The sequence below is a fragment of the Genypterus blacodes genome, unplaced genomic scaffold (assembly GCF_046128005.1).
Source record: "Genypterus blacodes isolate CSIRO-AG114 ecotype Tasmania unplaced genomic scaffold, CSIRO-AGI_Gbla_v1 ptg000139l_1, whole genome shotgun sequence".
NCBI classification, from domain to species: domain Eukaryota; kingdom Metazoa; phylum Chordata; class Actinopteri; order Ophidiiformes; family Ophidiidae; genus Genypterus; species Genypterus blacodes.
The window spans coordinates 750,369-777,137 of record NW_027466941.1 but is presented as its reverse complement, the minus strand read 5'-3'; the positions used below and the strand labels follow the sequence as shown (position 1 = coordinate 777,137).

The window sequence follows — 26,769 nt, the reverse complement described above, 5'->3', positions numbered from 1 at the left end:
TTAGATGGAGGGAAAATGGCAGCAGGATTAAAGTTCCATATTCAAGAAGCTACGGCTTTCTCTTTTGGTAATGCATTTATTGTCACAACAGATTACATTTACATGGTGTTGAGATGAGTGGAGAACAGAATTGGAAATGATTTACAGCATCTTTTCTAGTCGGTTGAGTGTGCGTGTGTGTATGTGTGTGTGTGTTGCAGTGAGATAGGACTGCGTTCACATATTTCATAAGGAGTGCAGGTGGCGGCCCTGGGCCAGAGGAGCAGCGACAGCAGACGCTTTACTGCGGCGGTGTGTATGAGTGTGTGTGTGTGTGTGTGTGTGTGAGAGGGAGGAGCCTGGCTTGATTCACTGAGGAACAGTATGTAGTGTATTTTAACCCTTTTGGCACAGATTTCATCCAAGCAGGGCAAAAGGAAAAATCAAAATAGTGTCAAATACTTTTGTTCACACCACAAAACCTGCAACTGGATTATTATCATTATTATTAATATTTGCTACTGTGTAGATTAGAGCGGGTGTGTATGAAGATTCCTGAGGAATTTTGTGTTATGTGGGATAAAGAAGCGTTGCAACATTTTTTTTTTTTTTTTAAACCCGTTTGCAAAATCACAATGTCAACTAATGAAAGCTTTGGACGCACGATAGAAAGTGTTTCTGTCACGGAGGAGCAGAGGATGGGAACGTATAAAGTGAGGATCCAACGCTGCACCAGGCGGATTCACAGGAACCCGGATCAGAACCCAGACCAGAACCTAGATCAGGACCCGGATCAGAACCCAGATCACTCCTGTGTGTGTGTGAATCCAGCCCAGTTGACTTGTGCTGAGAGTGCTTTTTTTTTTTTCTTCCATTTTTTGTCGTCACCTCTTCTTCCTTGCAAGATCCTTATTAACTCATTGAGATAACACACACACACACCCCCACCCCTCCCCCTCCCCCCGCTGCCACACCCGAGCTAACATGCAATACCAAAAAACCCAGAACTTGCCTCGCATCAAAACCTCGTCTCTCCGCTCATATCTACAAGTCGTGTGGACCTAAATACTTTTCTTCCTACGTACAGTCATTTACACGTCGTCATAGTTACAGGTTGTGTTTTCAGGTTTGTCACACATTGAAAGGAGCAAAACTTTTCTTTTTTTAATTCTTTTTTTCACGGTCTCGGTTACTTCTCGCGTTTAAAGTGTCAGATTCAGACATTAGCTCCGCCCCTTCCTGTCCTGGCTACAGCCCAGACGCTCACAGGTGCTGATGAAGATGGGATTTGATGATCTTCTCCGCTGTTATCCTGCGTCTGGTCGAATGAGATCACGTTAAATAATCCAGGACTCCACACCAGCGAACCCTCAGGCACAGCAGCGCTGAGGGGGGTCAAAGTTCAAACCAGTGACGCCAGTTTGCAGCTTTTCCTCTTGATACAGGTAAACGTCATTAAAAAAAATCATCTTCAGGCAGATCCTTCCTTCCATCTGTTGTGGTGATTTGTTAACACACTGTACAGCGTATGTACATCATTGGTTGTCGTGGCGATAGTGTGAGTGGCGTCCAGTTGTGAGCGGGGTGTGGAGGAGGAGGAGGCGTGGTCACCGGTGGCGGTCATTGCTGGGGAAGCTCTGGCGGCTGCTTCTTGGTTTTCAGAGTGTCTATGATGGACTGGACCCCTCGCTTCACGCTGGTGGTCACCCGGCGCGTCACAGAGTCCGCAGAGGGCGTGGAAGAGGAGGAGGAGGAGGAGCCGGCGCGCTGGGCGGGCGGGCGGGCCACCAGACACTTCTGATAGCGCAGCTGAGGAAGAGGGACAGCTTTATGTGATCATTCTGGACACGGATGTGGGAGGAACAGAAGGAGAACTGTAAGTATGAACTCACGACACACGCCGCCTGCACCGCCTCCGACACGTTTCCAGCGTTGGGGTCGCACCAGAACACGTGGCACTGGAAATGCTGGTTCCCGGTGTCCATGATGAAGGCGAAGGAGTGCACATCTCGCCCCACGCCCATGAAGGACAGGAAGCGGACGCGACACTCCACCAGCACCTCCTCCTCCTCTTCCTCTTCCTGCACACACAACCACATAGAGGGATGGTTACACCTGAAACACCTGACGAGCTCTCTGATCGACGCCATGGCAACAAACCTCCTTCACCTTCTCTTTGATGACGGCCACGGTGGTGTCGGCGATGCTCAGGATGACGGGGGTCCAGTCCTCTTTGCCTGTGGACGCCACCAGGGTGTCTATGGCCCCGTTGATGATGTCCATACCTGAGGGGAGGAGACGCAGACGAGAGTGTGTGTGTGTGTGAGTGCGACGGGGTTTAGAGGGAAGGCCGGAGGAAAGATGTGTGTGCGTGCGTGTGTGTAGTACTTTACTGTGGTTTGAAGTTTTACCTATGGGGCGAGACACAGTGGTCACGCCCAGATACAACACGTGGAACTTCTGCACCAACTCAGTCTTTGGCATGGGAAACTCTACAAACACACACAGACACACACAGATTAATTACCCTCAATAAATTGTTACCTAACTCCCCTTAGAGACGTCCGGGCCTGATAATTGGCCTCAAACTAGATCCATAAACAAACCCGAGTGAATATTTACATATTTGAGAGACGGCGCTGATCTGATTAACACGCAGGAAAAAACATGCAGAATGTCTGAGTTGTGTGTTTTTCTGGATGAGGAAACTCTCCGGCTGCGACTGCTCCACGGCATCGCCATTGCCGAGATAATGAGCGGCGATCAAACACGTTTAATCGCCTGCATCTCAATCAGCAAAGACGTTAACATCTTTTACCCTCGGCGGCGGCTCGCTCGTCACGCATCAATTAGCTCCGTTAACCTGAGATAAATCCTCACGGGAGCTCTCATAAAGGCGTAAAGATGCGTATTATAGGTGGAGACGGCTCGTTAAGAAGTTTAGGGCGAGAAAAAAAAAGTCCTTTATGCCGCCATGTTTTTTTTCTGAGTGTGCAAGAAACGAGCGACGTCGTCCGCATGCTCAAACCGCAGCCGGAGCTCATTTGCACGCCGTCGCTTCCCCGCAGATTCGCAGGCGTTAAACAGTTCATCATGAACTCATCCGCCGCTCTAATGTTCCTCCATCTCCTCCTCTGTGATCGGCGCGGATTGAAGGAGGAGAAATCAATCGGGCCCGTAACGGCTTTTCACCTGGAGTGACCTCATCAGTGTGACCTCATGGAGACACTCGTTGAGCAGTGACGAAGGAGGGAAGTTTGATCCGTTTCCCCCCGCCGACGAGGATGAGGCGCAGCGGCGTCACATCCTGGCTACCTGCTGGTGTTTACAGTGAAGCTACCAAAGATGGGAGTGGATGTTTCTCTGTTAAAAGGCTTTGATGGTGTGTGTTGGCTCTGCTGATCGCCTCTGAGACGCCGCTAATTGGGTTTTAATGAGGTCGACTGAGCCCGCCGCAGTTCTTCTATATTCTGAATGCCAGAGCTCCTTTTCCTTCCACGGCGGCGGCGGCTGAAGCTACAGCAGAGGATGAACTGTGTTTGTTTCCTCCTCTGATCGCTCTGGAGCCAAAGGGAACTTCAGCAAAACGTGCAACGGTGGAGCGGAACTAGCAGGAGGAAGGCGAAGCTCAGCCTGATCTGTGCTACTGAACGCTACAATCATTCCACCATTGCTTCTGAGGCGATACGCTCATTTATATATACGTTAATATACAATAAATATGGTTTCAAAGGTGTAATGTGAAACAACAGGGAAGGGAAGGTAATGTGCAGCAATTCCCAAAAGAGAGAGAGAGAGAAGGAACTACAGAAGAATGAGGCTCAAAGGATGGAAGGATGTGTATGCATGTCTCTCTCTCTGCATGTGTGTGTGTGTGTGTGTGTACCTTGTAGGGGTACATCAGAGCCTGTCTGGGAGGAGCTGCCAGCTGCAGCCTTGGCGCTTTTCCTTTCAGCCATAATCTAGACAAGAAGAGAGGATAAAGCATGAAGAGAGAGAGGGGGGGAGAGAGAGAGAGACAGAGAGAGAGAGGACAAGGTGGGGAGGGAAGAAGAAGAAAGGAAGGAGTGCATGTGGAGGAGGAGGAGAAGAAGAAGAAGAAGAGTACATCACGCACAGAGGATTATTGCGCTGCAGTGCTAATCACGCACACGGGATCGGCCTGGTGTGCAAACAGCCTGGATCCAAAAAGCAAATACAAGCGTTTATATTCGTCTGTTTGAGAAGCGTGGCATTCTTCCTCATCTCTCTCTCTCTCCCTCTCTCTCTTCTTCTTCTGCAGTATCGGTTGTTTAAAGGCAGTAGAGCAGCTTGCCTGGCCTCTGCACCGGGCTGCTGCACTCGCTCGCTCGCTCGCTGGCTTCCTGCTACAGATAGTTGATTAATTGTCTGCGTCATTAATCAAAGTCTGTGGTGAGTCTGCAACTCTGCTGCTGCTCGCGAGGGGGGAACATGCAAGAAGCCCCACACACACACACACACACACACACACACACACACACACACACACACACACACACACACACACACACACACACACACACACACACACACACACACACACACACACACACACACACACACACACACACACACACACACACACACACACACACACACACACAGTCACAGAGAGTGCACTGCACAGCTGCCAGGACTCCAGGTCACCAAGTTTCTCCACTGCAGCAAAGAGAGACACAGTAGGTTCACAATAGGCAGTGTGAAGTGTCTTGTCCCTCTCTCTTGTCACACACACACACACACACACACACACACACACACACACACACACACACACACACACACACACACACACACACACACACACACACACACACACACACACACACACACACACACACACACACACACACACACACACACACACAAGCTTGCGCACACACACTACGTTTAATGTGGAGTAAGAGATGAGAAGACAATAAAGGAAATAGCAGTTCAACTCTAAATGGGTCAGCGTGCCTCAGAGGCCGCTGATCAGTGGCTGCAGGTAATTTCAACCTTTTGCAAAGTCGCTGCCGGCCTCAACACAGCAGATAGCCTGTGTGTGTGTGTGTGTGTGTGTGTGTGTGAGACTTGACTTTACAGCTGAAGCTTGATGGCAGCACCCACCTTGGAGCAGATTTCGTGGAGACTCGTGGCGATGGCTGCTGCGGGCGTATCACAGCGGAACACGTGACATTTCAGCACCCGTGTGTTTTTGTCTCTGGCCACGTAGGCAAAGTCCCTGGAGCGTGAACACAGAACACAAACAACGCATACGTGAATTAATTTCTAATGCAGCCATAAAACACACGTGGCGCTCGCCGCCGTGCACCTTCAAGGTACATCAAGCAGCAAACGTATTTATATGTTAAAAGGGCCGAGAAGTCTGATGGAGCGCCGTGCCGTGCGTGGAAACGTGCCAATGTCGACGTGGAAGTTCAATCGCCAAACTCGTCAATGACAAAACGAATTACAGCGTTAATCACTCTGTAAATCAAAATATGACAACGTGCGGGGTGTTTGGCAGGCGGGCGGGCGAATCATAGAACCTGGTCGGAGGACAGAGAACACACACACACACACACACACACACACACACACACACACACTCTGGACATTTACATACATGTGACAACCTCTTCTGGAATAAGATTCTAGCCACAGGAGTGATTTCAAGATTAAAGTTGTAATATTAACGGAGATATGAAGTCAAACTGTTAGCAAATTAGATATTTTAATGTCCTAATCCTTCCTAATCTGGAGTTAGAGGAGCAGAGTCTCTCTCCTGTTTGCTTGAGGTGAAGCATCATCGTCATCCTCATCCTCATCATCACCCAGTTAGTAGCTGGTTGATCGTTTGTCTTCATGTATGAGTCTGAACCCAACATGGCGGTGACGTTAAGCTCCGCCCCTGTGCTTCAGAGGAGCCTTCACCCACACTGAGGCTCTGCCGCTGCGTTCAGGACTCAGACCTCACTGAGTGATTAGTGCTCAAATTTGTTTTTCTGCTCACTCAGCAGGTTTTTTCCCTCCTTTAATGAACCGAGCACCTGCAGGAGACTGACAGACTGTCCATTAATAAATGCGGCTTTATGTGATTTTCCTCGCCAGGTGCGGAATGTTTAATGCCTCTCAGCCCCCCCATCACACACACACACACACACACACACACTCTGCTCCCGCCATGCTGCAGTACAGCCCCCACACACACACACACACACACACACAGGCTCTCACGCTGTAAGAGACGCAATACGGAACAATCAACGACGTGAACGCCCGCCTGCCTTACAAACTTTCAAAATAAGAAAACGCTGGAGGTTGATCTTCTAAATCCAAAACAAAGGAAGTAGGACGAAGGAAGGAAGGATTTTCTACTTATTCAACAAATTGCAGTTGCTGTGTTGCTCAAACAGAGCGGGGACGTCCCGCCTGAGGCCGCGTCCTTCAGCTTTCCCATCGCTGCAAACGCCGTTAATTGCTTCACCTGCTGCGTCCCCATAGCAACTTCAAAAACACCAGGTGAACACACGTAATTGCGTAGCTGTGTGTGTGTGGGGGAAACCTGCAGGCGAGCCGGAATCAGCTCGTGTGGAGATCTGCTGTTTGATACTCCGACACGTTTGTTGGAAGTTTTGACGTTTTTAGCGGAATGGATTGCGGTCGGTACTCCTGTAAAAAATCGAGACAGGGGAACGACAAGAGAGCCTTGAAAGTGAAGCATGCTGGGCCGGCACTTTGCAGCCACCATCGCTCATCTATTGTTAAAATGTTTTATGATGTGTGTGTGTGTGTGCGTGTGTGTGTGTGTGTGGGTGGGTGTGGACTCCAGGCTGCCGCTCAGACAATCCTGTGCCCATCGACTCAAACGGCCCTTTGACATATAAAAACCTGCCGCTGTTCCATAAATGACAGTTTCCCCCCGAGCAGCTCTTACCTGGAAAAAGGGTTTGTACCACTTTAGTCTACGGTGACGAGCACACACACACACACAGGGACACACACAGGGACACGCACACACATGCATAATGAGAGGCAGACGGGTGTCACAGAGTTTCACTATGTTGCCGACAACAAAGGGAATGAAGAGGAGAGGAGAGAGTGTGCGTGTGTGTGTGTGTGTGAGTGTGAGAGAGAGAGAGAAGTTCAACAGAGCAGGAAACTCGAAGCAGAGAGTGGGCGGGAGATGAAACCCAGCTCCGAGAATAAGCTCCGACGGAAATGGCAGCACACACACACGAACGCACACAAACACACACACACTAGGAATTGTAAACACATTTCATCTTTGTTAACAGCGGAGAGCAAATGTTACGCAGTCGAGTCTCCAGCCGGGAACTGAAACGAACGAGTAAACAGACGGAGGTCGAGAGCGAGGAGCGGGGCGGGATCATGCAGGGAAGCCACCTGGACGCCACTGTCGCCAGATGCGGTTGAACGGCCTCACACACACACATGCACACACACACACACGCTCACACCCCCCCCCCCCCCCAGCAACATAAGGTACACACACTCGAATAACCATACACACAAACACAAATATGGCAAACCCAGGCTGCATTTATCACAGCTGGCTCTCTGTGTTTATGAGTCCATTACCCGCCCTGTCTCCTCTGCTTAATTGTGCGCTCGTACACTTTGGGTCGATAATGCTTCTCGCCTGTGGCCAGGGAGGAGAGCACGATGGGATTTATATGTGTGTGTGTGTGTGTGTGTGTGTGTGTGTGTGTGTGTGTGTGTGTGTGTGTGTGTGTGTGTGTGTGTGTGTGTGTGTGTGCGTGGCAGTAGGTGTGCTTTGTTCTGGGATGTTTGGAGCTGTGTGTCACCGGAGCAGCACGAGTGGCCTTGCCTCACCGCTACAAATGGCTCTTTTATGACGTCTGCTCGCTCTCTATGGGATCAAAACGCTATAAAACGGCGCGCAACTGATAGCTGACAGGAAATAGCCTGTGGCCGCTCCGGCTCGCTGATGATTTAAGAGCAGCGATTGTTTTGCCGCCACCTTTAAAAAGAGCAACAGAGACTCCAGGGGCGAGGCAAAGTGAGCGCTTTGACGCCTGAAGTGAGTGAAGTGAGTGTGTGAGGGGGGGAGGAGAGGGAGGAGAGGGAGTCAGCACAAGCGTCGCACCAGCAGTTACCTTTCTCTGGGTCCCCGAGAGCAGAGGAGGAGGAGGAGAAGGGGGAGGAAGGTTAGAGGGGCAGGGAGGAGGAGCAAAGAGGGGGTGAAGAAGTTAAGGGAGGAATGAAGGAATGGAGGAGAGAAAGAGCAGAAAAGAAGAACGTTAATGCATAAAACTGAGTCAGCCATAAGCCTAGAGAGAGAGCGTGTGTGTGTGTGTGTGTGTGTGTGTGTGTGTGTGTGTGTGTGTGTGCACTGAAGCTTAGTTTTGTGTGCTTTTCATTCCAGCGACACAGCACACCTTCTTGTGAGACATTCAACATGCTCACACACTCACTCACACACACATTGCTCTCTTCTTCACACTCCACCACCTCTATCTCCATCCTCTCCGTCTCTCTTTCATCCCTCTCTTTCTCTCTCTTGCTCTTTAATCTCTGCGTGCACCTCGGCCCTCTAACAATCACTCACACACACCCACTCGCTCACTTCTTGCTCACCTGCTCACACACACACACACACACACACACACACACACAGAAGAAAACAAGCTGCAGCACAGAGCGGCTCGTGCCATCACAGCCTCGCTCGTTTAGTCTGAGGGAGAGTTTTAACAGCAGTGCTACAAAGTGAGCTCAGGCTGCCTTTGATTCTCTCATTACTCACTTAGCAGAGAGCAGCCTGTGTGTGTGTGTGTGTGTGTGTGCGTGCGTGCGTGTGTGTGTGGTAGCAACAGTTCAAACAGGGTCTTCACACTCAGTGCTGTTGCCTCTACTCTCCAGACAGCAGGTGGTCGCCCACACACACACACACACACACACACACACACACACACACACACACACACACACACACACACACACACACACACACACACACACACACACACACACACACACACACACACACACACACACACACACAGTATCAAGATCTCTGTCGCACACTTCACAGCCTATTTATGTTTACTATTCTCCTTCTTCACTCGCATTCACTTTTGGATTCGAGCTTCAAAATTCCAAACAACCCCATTTCCCTAGAAACCCCATCGCCAGAGAGAAGATGAAGAAGAAGAAGAAGAAAAAGAAGAAGAAGGAGAAGAAGAGGGAGAGGGAGAGGAGGGAAAGAGAGTCGGTCTATCTTCAGCAAATGCAGGTGATGAAACTTTACACAGAGCGACAGAGCGAATCAAACACTGACAGACTCGATACACGGAGGAGAAAACCCAACAGGGAGAGAGAAAGAGAGAGAGAAAGAGAGAGAGAGAGAGAGAGAGGAGGCCAGATAGCATTGGAGGAATGGGATGGAGGTGTGTAGGGGCCCGCTGGAGGCAGAGGTAGAGAGAGGAAGAGGGGGTAAAAAGATGAAAGCAATGAAAACACCAAAGAAGAGTGGAGTTCACGCCAAACTCCCACCTCTTCACATCTGTTTTGTTTTTTTTCCTATCCTCCTCTGCTCTACATTCCTACGGAGCCTGAGAAGGAACGACTGAATTACTACGACCCGACCAAGCTTTGATCCGGCACGCCTGTGAGGCGGCGAAGCCCGAAAGGGAAGAATACAACTCGCCAGATTAAATGAGGTCACCGCCACTACAGGATGGATGGATGATGGAGTCGCAGGGAAGAGAATCAGACGGAATTGTAAAACATCCTGGACGGCCCCTTTCAGCGGGAACGGAGCACAGCAGCAGGACTCACATCACTGCCTGCTATGTTAGTGTGGCTGAGACTCAAGGAGGATTCCACCCTTGGTTAGATAGCATCAGTCTGTGATCCTCAGCTGGCTTGGGCTGATAGATTTAGGTTCAGGATTTCTATACTTTGTCAGATTTTAACACATTTTCAAACAATACAAAGCTTCTGCAGATGGTAAGACTTTGTGTCACAGGTGTTGATTTATTTTATTTTATTAGTGTATTTCTTTACATGTTTCATTATTTTATATTATTTTATTTTTTACCTTATTTTTTTAACTTTATTGATTGATTCTTGATTTTATTTATTATTTTTTATTCATTATTTATTTATTTAACCATTTCTTGGCTGTTACTGCCTCTTCCATTTTTCAAATTTATCGATGTAATATCATTTTTTTACTCCAGCCATTTAATTCCATTGTGTTTCAGTTGGTAATAAAAATTTAAAAAACTACCTAAGATATCAGGTTTAATTAAAAATAAATAAATTAGTTCCCCTTCATTTTCAATTCCAGCATCAGCAAGAACTTCAACCAAACCAACATTGTGCTGATATAATTCTGTCTTATTTAAGCTGAACTGAGCGTGTGTGTGTCTCCATAGAGGCTCGTTCCTCTGTGTGTGTGTGTTCAGGTGCAGAGCGATAAAACAACTGTTGCCATAAAGGAGCTTTTTAAGAGGCCATGAAAACAAAAGCAGCCTAACTGCTCTCAGTCTGCTTCCTCCTCATGCAGAGCTTACAGCATCGCTCAGCAGAGACTCGTGTCCTCTACCAACCATCTGTCTCACACGCACACACACACACACACACACACTTCACACAGACTACAATTATCCAAGAGCTTTACAGAGCGCCTCAGTAGCGTAGCCCGCTATGCTAATGTGCTTCTATGTGCTGATGCTAAATGCTAAATGCTGATTAGCGGCCTCTGAGGACGAACTTAGTGTGACTCCGCTGTCAGCAGAAAGTAAAGAGGGAGGCAGGTGTGTGTGTGTGTGTGTGTGTGTGTGTGTGTGTGTGTGTGTGTGTGTGTTTGACCAAAGCAGAGCGACAGGTAACTCCGTCCCAGCTGACTGCGGTGTGTGTGAACCCTTTCATGGCTGGGTAAGGAGAACAACAGAGCACCTGGCAGGTGTGTTTAGCAGATTCAAACCTTAAACAAGTCAACCAGGCACTTATCTCACTGAGCAAACTGACTCATAGAGGCTTTGCTGCAAATTGGTAACAAACGATTTTGGCTGCAGCAGCTCGACACACACACACACACACACACACACACACACACACACACACACACACACACACACACACACACACACACACACACACACAGGACTGTCGCAGAAAGATGAAGAAAGTGTGTGTTTTCTGTTGGACGGCTCCTTATTTTCATTAGTCTAGGCGGGAATAAATGTTGCAATAAACTGCTGCAATTAAGCTGCTGGAGCTTTGGAAGCCCGACTGTCTGCAGCGTCTACTGAATGTAATGTGTGATGTATAGCAGAGTGATTTCAAAACACAAAACAAGAGACGCATAACACAAATACTCACACCCAGAGGACTCGTAAAGTAAAGCAAACAAACGCGCGTGTGTGTGTGTGTTCAATGTTTAGCTTCTGTTTCCACATTACATCGATCCAGTCCTGCTCTGTAAATGAGACGGTGTTGCCATGTTCCTGTCCCCCGCGCTGTGATTAACCCCACGTCTCATCACATCATCAGTGAGGAAACGCAGGCCGAGGAAGCGTCGACGAAGATGATGTGGAGCTTCCGTCCGCGAGCTTTGGCGCCGGATCGCTACAGATGCTGCTCAGGAACCCTGCGTGACAGCCGGGCCGGGTGAAGCCATGTGCTGCTCCCTGAATTAGTCATGTCCAACAGCCATTAGGCCTAATGCTGGATGTCTGCCGTAATTACCTCTCTGCACTGCGAGCGCGTTTACGGCGGCGAGATAAGCGGCGAAAACGAGCGTCCAGAGCCGGAGGGCGAGGTCGAGAGGAGGTAAGGTACAAAAAAACACATCAGAACGCTGAAAGGCAAACCAACACACACACACACACACACACACACACACACACACACACACACACACACACACACACACACACACACACACACACACACACACACAAAGGCAGGCAAGCAGGCAGAGACACATAATCACCGATATTGCCTCAGGCAGCGCAGAAGACAAACTAGGACAAAATAAGAGTGATAATAAAATAAAACTGTTGTTGACGTCGGTGTGGTTTGATGTTTACAGCTGCGGTTTACGCCTCAGCTGGAGTTAGTTTTCAGAAAAATATGCAGGTTTACAAAGCTGACAGTTAGAACGGTACTTTACTAAGAGGGGGAAACCAGCGCGACCCAAGTGTGTGTGTGTGTGTGTGTGTGTGTGTGTGTGTGTGTGTGTGTGTGTGTGTGTGTGTGTGTGTATGTGTGCGGCTTCGTGACCCAATTCCAAGCACCCAGTATGGAGAGAAAAGGGAAGGAGGGGGGGCACACACAGTACCCATGTGTCAACACTTACAGTATTTCATTACATATTTAAGAGCAAAGATAGGTGGGTTAGAAGAGAGAGAGGGGGGGGGGGGGGGGGGGGCGAGGGAGAGGAGAGAGAGCAGGAGAGCAAGAAAGTAGGGATGAGAGAGAGGGGGGAGAGAGAGAGGGAGTGAGGGAGACAGAAGGAGAGAGAGAGCGAGTGAGCAGGAAAGCAAGAAAGTAGGGATGAGAGGGAGAGAGGGAGAATGAGGGAAAGAGAGGGTGTTGAGAGAGCAAGGGAGAGAGAGTGAGGGAGAGAGCGAGAGAGCAAGAAAGTAGGGATGAGAGGGAGAGAGAGAGAGAAAGGGGGACAGTGGGTGGGCGAGAGAGTGAATGTCCTGCTGTTCTCTCGTCTCTTGATCATTTATAAATCACACTGCTCGACACATCACACTGTGTACGCCTGTGTGTGTGTGTGTGTGTGTGTGTGTGTGTGTGTGTGAATGGCAACATTCACATGACTGAGGCTGAGCTTCAGTGAGATGTCATCATTCTAGAGAGAGGGGGGGAGAGGGGGAGATATAAAGGGAGTGTGTGTGTGTGTGTGTGTGTGTGTGTGTGTGTGGGGTGGGGGAGCTGGGGGACTTGGTGTCTCTAGTTATTCCAGATGTACTCACGGTGCAGTTTGCATCGTCCTGTATGACCCTAATTAGCTACACGCACCATAAATCATGTATATGTTTCACACACACTCACACAGTAATGGTGCCGCTTCTCTGACATTCCACTTATATGAGAAACAGCAGAGAGCAAGAGAGAGGAAACACACTCATGGAGACGGTGTGTTATGGGAACTTTCCTCCTCTGTATGAAAGACACTTAATACACACATTAATAACTGTTTGACTTATAGCAGAAACTACCTGAATTTAGCTGATTCTATTCGCCTATCACCATGACGACCGTGACTTTTATACTGACTGTAAAATTTCTTAATGATGTGGACGCTTCAAGAACGCTCTCAAAGTTAATTTGATGAAGTCATAACGTGTGCACCTGATGGGGCTGTGTAAGGTGAGGCTCAGTTTAGGGGCGGGGCTAGTTTACGAGACGTTTTTGTGGCCTGGCGTGGGGCGAAGGCAACAACAACCATGTTTCACTGAGCCGCGTCCAATATTCAAACTGTGTCTCATCCCCGTCCCTGGAATAACAGGACGGGCGATCGACTGAGCCGCTCGTCACGCCGTTGTTCGACTCTGTAGGATCAGCAAACATCAGACTCGCCTCGCTGCGCCGCCACGGCTGAGACCGGCTCGGGTTTATCGGGGAGAGATTTATAGGCTGGCGAGGGGTGAGGAGGGGAGGGGAGGAGGGGAGGGGAGGGGGATCTATAGGAGGAAGAGGGGGAGTAATCCTTCAGGAGGACAGGGATTACAGCAGGTGTGCCAGAGAGGAGAGAGAGACGTAGGATGAGGACTTGCGGGGAAGAAGGGGAATTGCGGGTAAGGAATGTTGTGTAAAGGAATTTTGCGTCCTTGGGTATTTAGATTTCTGTGTGTGTGTGTGTGTGGAGTGGGAGTGATGGATTGTGGAGGAAAGAGAGGGAGAGAGAGAGCGAGAGAGAAGCTGGGAGGGTTCAAATCACAGCAGGAGTGGGAAGGAGAGGCCATCAATCAGCCTGGGCGTCTTATCGAGTGGGTCTCCGTGTCCCCAGCGTCGTCCCAGAGGAACGTTAGAGGGACCGCGCATGATAATTAACGCCGCAGGGGTCGTGACATCAGAAAACGTGCCGGCGCTCTGCTGGGGGCGCCGTGACCGGACTGGTGGAGTGACACAGCCTGCCACGGGAACACACACACACACACACACACACACACACACACACACACACACACACACACACAGCTGTCCACAGAAGGTCAACACTGAGGGAATAAGCAAGCAGATCCCACTAATGAATATGAATGCAATGTTGTACTCAATAACTGTGTGTGTGTTTGCTTTGCTCTGAGGAGAGGCAATCACAGTTCACGTAAAGCACACACACACACACACACACACACACACACACACACACACACACACACACACACACACACACACCCGATCTGGAGCGTTTCAACAATGCCGTCTGGATCCCAGTAAGCGTCAGACGCCAAGGACACAAGGAAACAAGTGGGAGTCGCCCACCTGATGTCGTAAATCATCTCAGGCTTTTTGTTCCTCGTTCAGTGATTTCTTCCTCATTTCTCTTCCTCCTCCTCCTCCTCCTCTGCTCTCTTATAGTAGAGAAAGAGAGAGTGGGGACCGCTGTATACACATCTAAATTTATCATGTGCGCGCCCCACACACACACACACACACACACACACACACACACACACACACACACACACACACACACACACACACACACACACACACACACACACTCAGGTGTGCATCCTCACAAAAAAGCAGCGCATGAAAAATTGTGATTTTGTGGCTCTGCCAACGACACAAACGCACCAAATGCAACATCAAACAGCTCCATAAAACACCATGACACACACACACACACTTTGAAATCCCCGCAACACATCCCATCCCAGACTCCCTCATCCTGCTTTCCTCAATCCCTCTTTTCCTCAGTTACATCTCTCTCTTTCTTTCACTTTCTCACTCTTTCTAATCTCTCTCTCTCTCTCAACTGCTGCCTAGAGCCTGCATCGCTACAACTGATGGGAGAGGAGAGAGAGCGAGGGAGAGAAAGAGGGAGAGAGAGGGCGCACAGCGGAGGAGTCGCACAACAGGAGGAGACGGGAAACGACAAAAGGAAACGCGGCGGATCAAAGTAGGACCGGGAGACGAGAGAGTTTCTGCCTCTCTGCAAACAGAAATTACAAATCCAAACACGCAGAGGAGAGAGATATGGAGGGATGGAGGGATGAAAGAATGAATGGAGGAGGAGAGCTCGAGGAATAAAAGAGCCAGAGACACTGGTACTCACACACGCAGACATCCTGGTCCCGTTACCAACGACTCCGTCCCCCGTCTCCTTAGCTCCGGGGGTTGAATCACTTTCCCGTCTACTCTCTCTCCCTCTTTCTTCTTCTTCTTTTTAATCCTCTGGTGCTCCTTTCACACTTCTCTCTCTTCTTCCTTCCTTCCCCTCCCCCTGATTCTCCTTCTTCTCCTCGTCCTCCCCTCGGTTTGCACCTTCTCTGTGTGTCTCAGTCCACAGTGTGCCTGCTGTGTGTCCGGCGTGGAGGAGAGAGTCCTCCGCTCGCTCCTGCCTCCTGCCTGCTCTGCCTCTTCTCCTCCCTCACTGCCTCTCCCTCTCTCTCTCTCCCTCTCTCCCTCTCTCTCTCTCTCCCTCTCTCTCTCTCTCTCTCTCTCAAAAAAAAGAAGCACCGCCGCCACTCTTTCTGTCTGAAACTCTGTCCCTAGTCTAGAGCATCCCGTCCCCCTTCCTCAGCTGCTATCTTTGTCTGTCCCCTCCCTGGTGTCTGTCTCACAGCCCTCTGAAGTACAAGTGCAACTGCAGGACAAACAAAGAGGAAGAAGAGGCAAAGCTCTGCAGCCAGTGACGCCAGAGAGGGAGGCAGAAAGACAAAGAGCACAAATAGCACAAGAGCATTACAGAGAGAGAGAGGGGCCGCCGATGTGTGCGTGTGCGCGTGTGTGTGATGGCAGGGGAGGGGAGCGCACGCACACACACCCATTCATTCACTTCATACACACACGCACAACACATCGCCGTTACAGATAGAGACCCAACGACTTAATCAATTCAAGCCGATGTGCAGACGCACACGCACGCAAACATGTGAACGCACGCACATACAGACACACACACACACATACACGCGCACAAACGGGCGTGCACACAAGTCAGACTTGCTGAGTGCTCCAGATATAGCTTCATGACTTCATGCATCTAACACGCCGACTCCCCCCTCCCTCCCCCGTCCCGCCCCCACACAAGGGGACTCATTCATATTGAATCAAAAAGGAAGAGGGAGAGAAAGAGAGAAAGATAGAAGAGAGAGAGAGGGAGGGAGAGGGAGAAGAGAGAGGGAAGGAGGGAGGGAGCGAGAGAGAGCAAGAGAGAGAGGTAGAGAGAGAGAAAGGGAAGGAGGGAGGGAGCGAGAGAGAGCAAGAGAGAAAGAGAGAGAGAGAGCGAATAGTTTTACATGTAACATTCTATCTATCCTTTTCTTTTCCACTATTTACCAAATGTGTTTGTCCAACTATTGTGCTTCTCTTCTTTCTCCTTTCTTTCTTTTTACTAAATCCAATCTTCCTCACCCTCCTCACATCGTTACAAAAGGCCAAAAGTCATCCGAGCCTTCCAGGTGTTTCTCAGGTGCATCATATCCACCCTGTGCACGGGCAGACTTTGCTTACAGCGCACTCTAGTGGAGGAACGGAACACTGCACGGCTTCACCTTAAACCACAGAGGGAACTGAGCCATGAGATGAGTGATGAAGATAGAGGAAGATGTCCTGCTGTGATGAGGAAGAGGTGAAGAGCAAATGGAGGAGTGAGAGGAGAGAGAGTGAGGGATGGAGGGAGAGAGAGAGAGAGACTGAGAGCTATCCTTACCTGACCCTCCCCTCTTCCATGCACTACACACTTTATCCATTATCGCTGTGAGGAGGAGGAGGAGGAGGAGGAGGACACTGAAAGTTTTACAATCCTCTGAGACCAAAAAGAGAGGGAGTGGATCTCTCTCTCTCTCTCTCCCTCTCTCTCACTCACAATCTCTCTCTCACTCTCTCTGCCTCACTCTCTCTCTCTCTCATAAGTGGTGGTGGCTTAATACAGGAGGGAGGGAGTGTGTGGGGAAGGCTGTCGTTGTGTGACAGCACTTAGACGATGAAGAGAAACAGACTAAATAGATAGTTTAGAGAAAGAGGCAGACGGGCCAAGAGGGAGGGAAAGAAAACAAGGGAACAAGGCCACACGTTTGGACAGAGTGAGGTAAGAGCAAACCTCCATCTCCTCCCAGTCCCTTCACACCTGATTCCACACATCAGGACCAGATGCTTGTTGGACCGCAGACATCAACACACTTTTACTGCATTTGTAAGACAATTCCAGTGCAGATTCTTTAGATTCTAAGTCTCTCACACACACACACAAACACACACACACACACACACACACACACACACACACACACACACACACACACACACACACACACACACACACACACACACACACACACACACACACACACACACAGGTGTCAGGATGCATCTCTATCTCTCTATCTCTGTATATGTATAGTTAATGCATACGTGGGTGTTCATGCATTCTCAGGGCTCATACATATGTAATCTATGCATATATGTTTATCACATTACCAGTATTTACATGTGGTCATGCGGAGGCTCTGTGGGTGTGTAAGTAGTCGGGGCCTTGTGGGTTTCATGGTAGCCCAGTGGGGCTCAGCATCAATGAGGGCTTAGCGTGTCCCCCTCATTAACACATGTGCTAGCCTCAGCATACTGTCAGATCAATAGTGAAAGGTTAAAACCATGGGACACGGCCAGATGACTGAGGGGCCCTTAGGTGCTCGTGGGCAGAAGGTAACACGGAGAAAAATGAGCGTAATTATCAGGATTTGAATGCAGTTTGCGCACAAATGCACTGAATAATAATGAGGTGGGGTTCAGTCTGCGCTGATTAGATTAAAGTCCTGAATCAGCTTCTTTATAACAGCGACAACATCTGCATTTCACAGTTTAATAAGCGGTGAATGTGCAGGCTTACATGTATGTTTGCAGCATGATTTATGTGTGTGTGTGTGTGTGTGTGTGTGTGTGTGTGTGTGTGTGCATCATTAGTTAAAGAAGCAGCAACACATTCATCATAACTAGAACAGGTAAGATCAGAGCAGCGCTGAAAGCAGCAACAACAAAAAAGGATTGATAGAAGGAGAAAGGTGCTTGTGCAAGTCCAAATACCTGTCGTGGTCCCGGCCTACGCCCCACACCCGGATGCTGCTGATTGGCTGAGAGTGGAGCAGGCTGCGATCGTCGGGGTCGACCAGGGTCAGCATGCGATCCTGCAGCACCAGCAGCATGTCTTTACCCTGTAGGAGCAAAGACAGGGATGCACGTCTGTACAGCTTACGGGCCCATGTGTGTATCCGTCTGTGGGTCTACCTGCACACACCTCTCCCCAGACCCCTGCAGAGTCTTGTATGTCCCTCCTGCAGTAGGACAGCTGTCTGATACAGTGGTGAACGGACACACTGCTCCTCCCCTCACACAGGTCCCTCTCTGCCATCTCCAACCAGCCCAGAGAGCGCACTGGGAATGACTGGGGAGGGGACACACACACACACACACACAGGCACAGGCACAGGCGCACGCACGCACGCACGCACGCACGCACGCACGCGCACACACACACACACACACACACACACACACACACACACACACACACACACACACACACAGCAACATTACATGCAGTTGTTTGTTTGAATCAAAACTAAAATTCTCTCAAACCCAAATTCTTATATTTTGTCATGAAATGTTTCCCTGCTGTTATCTTAACTGTTTCCTGTGCTTCTTCTCTCTCTCTCTCCTTCATGAGCCCGCTGGGTGTCTCTTTCTAACATGTCTTTACGTGTTTGTTCCATAGGGGGGCAGTGAAAGCAAAAAGCAGGCCTGGCTGTAGAGACTTAAAGGCAGATTCATAAACTAACCACTGAGCGGCGCTGCTGCACAGTCAGAAAAAGGGGCAGGGTGTCAGCTGGCAAGATAATTACGTCATTGTCAGCAAAACACGTCTGGGTGTTTTGATATAAACTCAGATCGTTGACTCGCGAATAGAAGATAAAGACAAATAGAGAAATATTGACTGAGCAAACATGAGTATGGAGTGGTGATGGGGATGAGTAACTTGAGACGATCCACAGTGTGAAATAACACACCAACTGAGTGGGTGAGCTTGGCAATAAAACTATTTTTAATATCCAAATATTTCCACTGAAAGAGAAAAAGCAGAAACTCAACAAACCAACCAGCAAAACTCACACTAATAACAAACCTGAACCTGCTTTAATGTGACGCCTCTGATAACTAGTTTAGTCTCTGATCAGCTGATGGAGCACATTGATGATGATTACAAACAAAACATCACTCACACACACACAAGAATCACACACAAATGACACGCAACCCAAAATCAAATACTGAGAGTATAAGAGGGAAAGATCAAATAATACTGTTGAGTTTCACACCTGCTGCTAATCAGCTAATCACCAGCTAATCAGCTAATCAGCTACAAGACTCTGGTCTCTGTGCCACCACAGCTCAAAACAGGAAACAGAATTGTTCCAAGAAATCATACAAATACATGAAATGTTTCTGCAAATATATAAAGCGTACTGTTGCATTTGAAGACCATTTCCATGTGATCTTTCCACAGTGTTTCTTACCATCGCCTCAGGGTCAGAAAACGTATTATTGAGGTCAACTGTCTCAAGCTGGGCTGGAGGACTGCAGGGAAACACGAGACATGACCAGAGACATCACAGTCAAGTCACATTTCACAAACTAATACAAAAACAAATAGTAATGATTGTGTCTTACTTAAGTTTGAGTGATGCGTAGCGGAGGGTGGCCCCTTCGAAGGCCTTCAGACTGGGATCTGGATAGACAGGGTAGTCCTTCAGCTCCTTGAGACACAGACAGACAGACAGACAGACAGACGGACAAAGGGAGACATTGACAACAGACAGGAATAAAGGAGATGAGGAAGAATATCTGGCAGATTCTATCATTCATTCTTCAGTTTTCCTCTCATTTCCTCTCCTTAATATAAGAGATATTCATCTTTTCATCTGTTCTGAAGGTGTCCGTCCTTCACATGCAGGAGATCACACTGAGCTCATTTCACTGTAATAAGTAAACACTGTGAAATGTGCACCACCTCTAATACACACATCTATAACAGAACATATCACAACACACTGTTTCATGTCATCTCTTAGACTGGAGCTTCCATTCTGCAGTTAATATTCAGATTTCACCTAAAATCTAATGTCCTTATAAATATTGATTTGCCATGTATTTGATTTCCCATGTCTGAGGGGATTCGACTATAAATCATGTTTATGTTGATCGTGTTATGATTGCATTGATTTTCCCTGCAACATCTCATCAGGAATGTTTTCTTTCCCCTTGGAGGTGAGAGATCACGGTCATCGACAGCTCCATAGGGCGGCGAAATGGGTTTTGCTCAAGGGCAAGGTCAGCAGAATGGCTCTCTCTCTCTATCTCTCGGACCACTTAGTCTGAACCAGATTAACTTTAAACACACGCAGAGGGCCAAGTCAATGTGGCTTTGTGGCTTAAATGTCTTACATGAGCTATGCAGGGGGTGGAGGTGGTGGTGTTCTTATCCTGTCCAGAGGAGGTGACATCATTGGAGGGGGTGGAAGAGGAGGAGGATGAAGGGGAGGAGGCAGAGGGAGAGGGCACAGGCTCCACAGAGCTGTCAGATAGCAGGCTGCTAGGACGCTGTGGAGAGAGAGAGAGAGAGAGAGAGAGAAAGAGAGAGGGAGGGGAAGGGGGAGGGGGAGAGAGAGAGAGAGAGAGAGAGGGAGAGGGAGAGGGAGAGAGAGAGAGAGAGAGAGAGGGAGAGGGAGAGGGAGAGAGAGAGAGAGAGAGGATGATCAATCACTGGTTGCATCTCTGAGTGTGATGTCACCCAGCCCCTATAAGATGGACGATGCTTCCTGATCACAGACATAAATAAACCTGTAAACGTCTCTGATGTCGTCTGCATTCATCACAGCTTTCATCTTTTCTGCAAGTGCAATAGAATCCTTTCCCCCATGCGTTGGTGCTGTGATGTTGCTGTTCATGGGTTTGATCAAACCCCGTTGAGCTTTCAGTGCTGCTCAGTGTGTCGGATCAACTGTCCAATCCCAAACTGGTTTCCAGTAAAGGGTGTGTGTTCCTGTCTGATGAGTGGTTTTGTGTTTCCTCCTCGCTCACTGCATCCGTTCTTAAAGGTTCTATAACTCTGCTGTTAATGTAAGCGTAATGTGATGAGGATGTGGGCCAAACATCATCTTCATCTTCAGTACAGCCAGTGACAGCAGCCTTCACACACCTGTGCTGCTCCCTGTGTGTGTGCACATCTACAGACTGATTGGTAAACATAAGGACATCTGTTAGTACATCTCACCTCATTGGCTGGCTTGAGGCTGTCCTCTGTTTCCGTTTGTGGGTCACATTCAGTGTCTGGTTCTTGTTGGTTGCCGGTGGCAACAGGTCGATGGTACTGTGTAGTGCCGGTAGGAATGTGCCAGAAATAAATCTCTGATGAATCGGAGATCTCACGCCAGCCTGGAGGCAGATCGCCCTCAGACCACACATCTGCTGAGGGACAGAGGTACGGAGTTATGCACCTGTGCTGAGGGAGGACACGTGTGCCACACCCAAGTATATGTCACACACACACTGTACACACGCAGCATACACACACAGTGGTGACACACAAGCAAGTCATGAAAGCACATGTATGTCATGAAACACACGATCATGTCACATGTGTCTATAAGCCACATAAACACGGAGAAAAAGGGTGGATGGGGAACATTTTCAGTGATGGTCACTCTATCCCTACTTAGTTTCTGTTGTCATAGCAACCCCAGGGCTCATTCCCTGTACTAGGACCAAATAGGCAACAGCCTCACTCCCCTTCCGCTCTCTCCCCCTCTCCCCTGGTGTCTCTTTCCTCTGTCCTCCATGCTCACATTTCTCTCCATGCCCTCATATTCTCTCATTCTTGCTTTGTCATACATTTTTGGCTATCCAGCTCCACTTTTCCCTTTCTCTCCTTTTCCTTTCACACCCTCCTATCTGCTGCATCCTATCCTTCTGTGCATCCTCTTGCCCTGATCAGACTCTGCACCATAAGGTGGCTCACAGGGGCCTTAAAGCTTCCAGCACTATTGCTGCAGTCACTGCTGCTTGCTTAAAGACGGGGGTTTTGGTAAATGTCCAGACCAGACTGTCTGGAGGAGGAGGAGGAGGAGAGAGAAGAGACAGAATGAGAGAATAGAGTCATGGTTAAATGCTGACACAGATATGCTAATGTGCTGGAGAGTGGTCACATGAAGAGATTAGAGTATTTTAATCTAACCTGTCTCCTGTGGCGTCTGAGGAGAGGGGGACTCCTGGGACAGGGTAGTCCAGCTGGAGTCTTCATCTTCTGACGGAGTATCAGGACTCAGATCCATTCTTATGCCCACCTTAGGGAGCCCTGTCTCTGATTCAGGCTCTGGCAGGGCAGGAGGTGCCCGGCTCCTGGTCGGAGTGTTCCTCTCTGCAGCCCGAGTCTGCTTAGGGGAGGATGGAGGGTACTGTTGCAGGAACTGGTTCTCATTGTTGGGGTGCAGCTCCACCTTGATCACCCTGGGCTGTGAGCTCCGCGGGGGCTTTCCCGGACTTCCAAGGCCACGTGGGCTAACCTGAACCTGGACACACAGCTCCTCCCTGCTCTGGGCTGCGGTCTCGCTCTGTAGGTGGTTGTCTGGGTCCCATTCTGGGCTGTCGGCGGAGGAGGAGGAGGAGATGGGGGAGAGGGGGGCCTCCACCACCACCGGCAGCAGGGGCTGTCTTGGGGGTGGTGTTGGTTCCTCTTCCTCTTCCTCCGCTTCTACGAATGCCTCCTCCTTGTCTTCCTGGCAGGCCTGCTTGCTGCTGGGCTTCTCCTCCTTCTGGGTCTCCCTCTCTTTGGCAGGACTGGCCTGCTCCTTCTCCAGGGAGGCCTGCTGCTTCTTTTCTCCCCGCTCCTCCTTGTTGCCCCAGTCTAGATCCCAGCCTTTCCCATGGTACTCCAGGAAGCTCTTGGTCCTTCTACGGAACGGTTGTGAGTTGTCTTTGCCAACTTCCACCCAGTCAGAACCAGGGTTATTGATGAGATCATTATGAACTTTGACCTCTGTGTTGGCTCTGCTCAGTTCCAGCTGCTGGCTCTCGGCCCGTCTCTGCATGTTGGCCCCGTTCTTGGCCAGTTTGGGGTTGGTTGAATTAAAGGGGGAAGAGGAGGAAGAGGAGTAGAGGGCAGAGCTGGAGGAGGATTTAGTGGGGAGACCCCTTCCTCTGTTCAAAGGTTGGTTTTTGAAAATTGAGGCACAGTTGTCACTCAGCCCCATGGCGCTTCTCACGCTGGTCATGGCGTATCTCTGCCGGCTCTTAGGCAAGGTGGCTGAACTCCCGGTGTCCATGCTGATGGACTCTTTAATGACGTCGCGTCCGAGCAGCTGATTGTACGAGGAACGAAGGCTGAGGGAGGTGGGGGGGCCGCTGGAGGGGCCGCTGCGACTGGCCAGACCCACGTTGGAAGGGGAGGAGCCAGAACGGGAGAGGGGAGGGGTTTGAACGGACATAATGGCTGACTGGAGAGAACGAGCTGAGGACAGAAGACACAATGTTCACGTAAGACACAGTCACAAATCTGGCTATTTTGATTCACAATTCAGCTTTATCAGCATTATGTGTGTGTGTGTGTGTGTGTGTGTGTGTGTGTGTGTGTGTACTACAGTATATAATACATTTAGGCCTGTGAATGGATGACACCTCCAGCAGAGTGTCACTCACTTTCACTCCTCTGATCTGTCATCACTGCACATAAAACATCTTTCTACACCGCCTGCAGCCCAACCAGCTACAGGCTTTCAACCACACACACACACACACACACTATGGAGCATGTACACATTCTTTTCAGTAATATGTCCCTTTTGCATCATAAAGGTGCCACAAGTGTTAAAACACACTTTGCGGGTGAGTCAGACTTTCGACGTATTCATCCTGGATTGACATTCAGAGCAGAGAGCCGGTCTGCAGGGAGGAGTGGCACACACACACACACACACACACACACACACACACACACACACACACACACCTGCTACTAACTAGCTGCCTTTTATCTCTGTAGGTGCAGCAGCTCTGTGCCGCTGGGTGCACAAAGGTGGAAAGGAACAGAGACAGAATCACTGTGACGTTAAGACAAGACTGCAGCTCTGTGAAAACTCAAATAAATACTGTAACACACACACACAGGCAGAGATGGAGGTAGAAGAACTTGCTGGGGCATGCAAGCATCGGCATAAACACCCAATCACCCAATCATACGCACTCCAACACACACACACACACACACACACACACACACACACACACACACACACACACACACACACACGTAAAACAATACTGCAGTCATCATCAGTGGCCTTTCTCTGAAACGTGGAAAACACCACAACAGCAGATTTTGAAGTGAGACAAGATCTTGGGAAAAGGGAGTGAAGGGATTTTGGCGTGAACGGAAGCCCTGGGCGCTGCACTTTACTCATGCGGGGCCCCTATGCTCTCTGCTGTCCCTGGGAGGAGGCCATGTTGTCCCTCTGTGACCGAGCCACACAACAACAACAACAACAACAACCTGTTAGTGCTGAATCGCCTCTCAGCCTATACAGCTTTACATAAAGAGTCAGAAATATTGTCAACAGGTCCATCCCCTCATCATCCATCTATCCATGTCACTGTTGCACTTTAATGCGTTCACGTAAGGATAAAACCAACCTCTCTTCAGTCTCTGCTAACCTCTCAAGACACAGTTAGGCCAAATGGCAACATAACTGTGCTGAGGGCCATTGACGCTCAGTATCACAGCAAACATGTCACGTGACTCAGAGGATGAGTTACACGTCCTCAGCAGCAGAGTGGAGCATGTCCGTGCTACTTCTCTGTCTTTTGGAGCTGCAGACAATCTAAACCCCGGAGGTAAAGCGTCCGTCTCTCTCTCCCTGACGTTAATGCACGTTCTCCAATCACTCAAACAACGACAAAGTGGGGCAAGGAGATAAACAAAGGGAGTGGAGGAAGAGAGAGAGAGAGAAAGGGAGAGAGAGAGGTTGTTATTGGAAGGAGAAAGCGAGGAGAATGACACAGCAGTTTCAGCCACAGGACAGTGGGCATACAACAACACACTGTTTCCCCTCAATAAATCTGTTGTACTCTGAACACCAGAGGTCAATCGCCACATACGTGAGATTCTACCAGGGCGGCAGCAAACTATACCCTCCAATAATACTGTCTCATTCAAATCCCTGCTGTTCCTGCTTATTTGCTCATGCATTTCGTTTTAGTTCCACTGTAATTGAGCAAAGAATGAGAAAAAACAAATACTATAAACGAACAGGCAGTCAAATCTCCTTCACAAATCAATCCAAAACTCGACGAGACAGACTGAACCCTCTGGATTTGAGCTGTAAAGTGTTAAACTGGAGCCTGATCTGCTCCGGTTGTTTATGTGATCTGCAGGGTGAGGCTGGTGGCAGAACGTCATTATTTTCCCTGAATTTGGGGCAACAGCCATTTTATTACATTTAGATCTCCATAATATGCTTCAGAATAGCTAAGGGGTCTCCTGTGTTGATTTGAAACCGTGTATATGACAGATACAGGCCGGGATCTGCTTCAGGCCCCCCACCCTGAACTCTGAACCACCGCTGTGTCAAAGCAAAGCAACAGATGAAAGCAGGAGCACACGCTTGGGGGGGGGGGAGAGAAAATCAACTTGAGAAAGTCAATGATGTCATGGGTGGAGTATCGGAGCCGCTCGTTTCTTCCTGCTTCCTGACTAAAAGAACTCCCTCGGTGATCTAACAACAACAACAGCGTTAAATCAGCGCCGAATCCACCTCAAACGCCAAGGACGCAAAGGTGGAGTTGACACTGTTACGGAAGCGAAGCTGTCGATATGTAGGAGAGACGCAGTAAATCTCCCGGCTGTCCCCCATCCATCCATCCCTCCATCCACCCATCCCTCCGTCCCCGCCCGCCGCACAGGGAGGGGAGCGCATCCCACCAAGAGAGAGAGAGAGAGAGAGAGCGTCTATTTACATCCACTCACCGCTTGTCAGCCTCCGGTCTTTGCGCCTCCGCTCCCACGACGTCACCACACTGAGCGCGGCCGAGGTGTCAGCCGCTTTTTAACGGACAATCCGCCCGTAGCTGCTGCAGCCGGCCACCCGTATTGGATCACATCACATCATCCGCCCTCCCAGCCCGGCTCGGTGCGCTGGGTGGCCGAGCTCCGCTTCTCTCTCTCTCTCTCTCGCTTACACACGCGCACACACACACTCTCTCTCTCTGCGCAACCCGATCCCGAAGCGGCGCGGCGCTGTGGAGCTCGCGCCTCCGCCGACCAATCAGAGAGGCGGACGCAGGACGCTGAGCGCGCGGAGGAGACGCAGCCACAGTGAAGCCGCCTGGGTGATTCTGTTACTCAGGTAATGAAATCACACATCATCGAGGCTGACGTCATGCTTTAGTCTCCGCGCACGGGCCTGAGCAGCGGCGGACCTGTTGTCTTCACCAGCTTACATCCGGTCAAACATTCACCTGCTGGTATGATTAACGTTATTTGGTGAGCAGATAGAACACGTGAAT

At 49.5% G+C, this 26,769-nt stretch overlaps 1 protein-coding gene across 3 annotated transcripts; it reads right to left on the bottom strand.

The window, feature by feature from the left end:
* Nucleotides 1-56: 56 nt before the first annotated feature.
* Nucleotides 57-26,446, bottom strand: apbb2a (amyloid beta (A4) precursor protein-binding, family B, member 2a). 3 transcript variants are annotated; one of them, XM_076165014.1, is made up of 14 exons: nt 26,231-26,446; nt 22,448-23,719; nt 21,488-21,681; nt 20,659-20,814; nt 19,885-19,970; nt 19,731-19,791; nt 18,455-18,601; nt 18,244-18,371; nt 5,110-5,224; nt 3,866-3,941; nt 2,373-2,471; nt 2,149-2,264; nt 1,872-2,060; nt 57-1,788 (listed from the first exon to the last, which is right to left on the bottom strand). In XM_076165014.1, the coding sequence occupies exons 2-14, from the start codon at nt 23,694-23,696 to the stop codon at nt 1,600-1,602; spliced, it is 2,805 nt and encodes a 934-aa protein (XP_076021129.1). In that variant the 5' UTR covers nt 23,697-23,719; nt 26,231-26,446; the 3' UTR covers nt 57-1,599. The 3 variants fall into 3 exon arrangements, with proteins under 3 accessions (XP_076021129.1, XP_076021132.1, XP_076021130.1); XM_076165017.1 differs by having other exon boundaries at nt 2,391-2,471; XM_076165015.1 differs by having other exon boundaries at nt 21,488-21,678.
* Between the last annotated feature and the right edge of the window lie 323 nt (nt 26,447-26,769).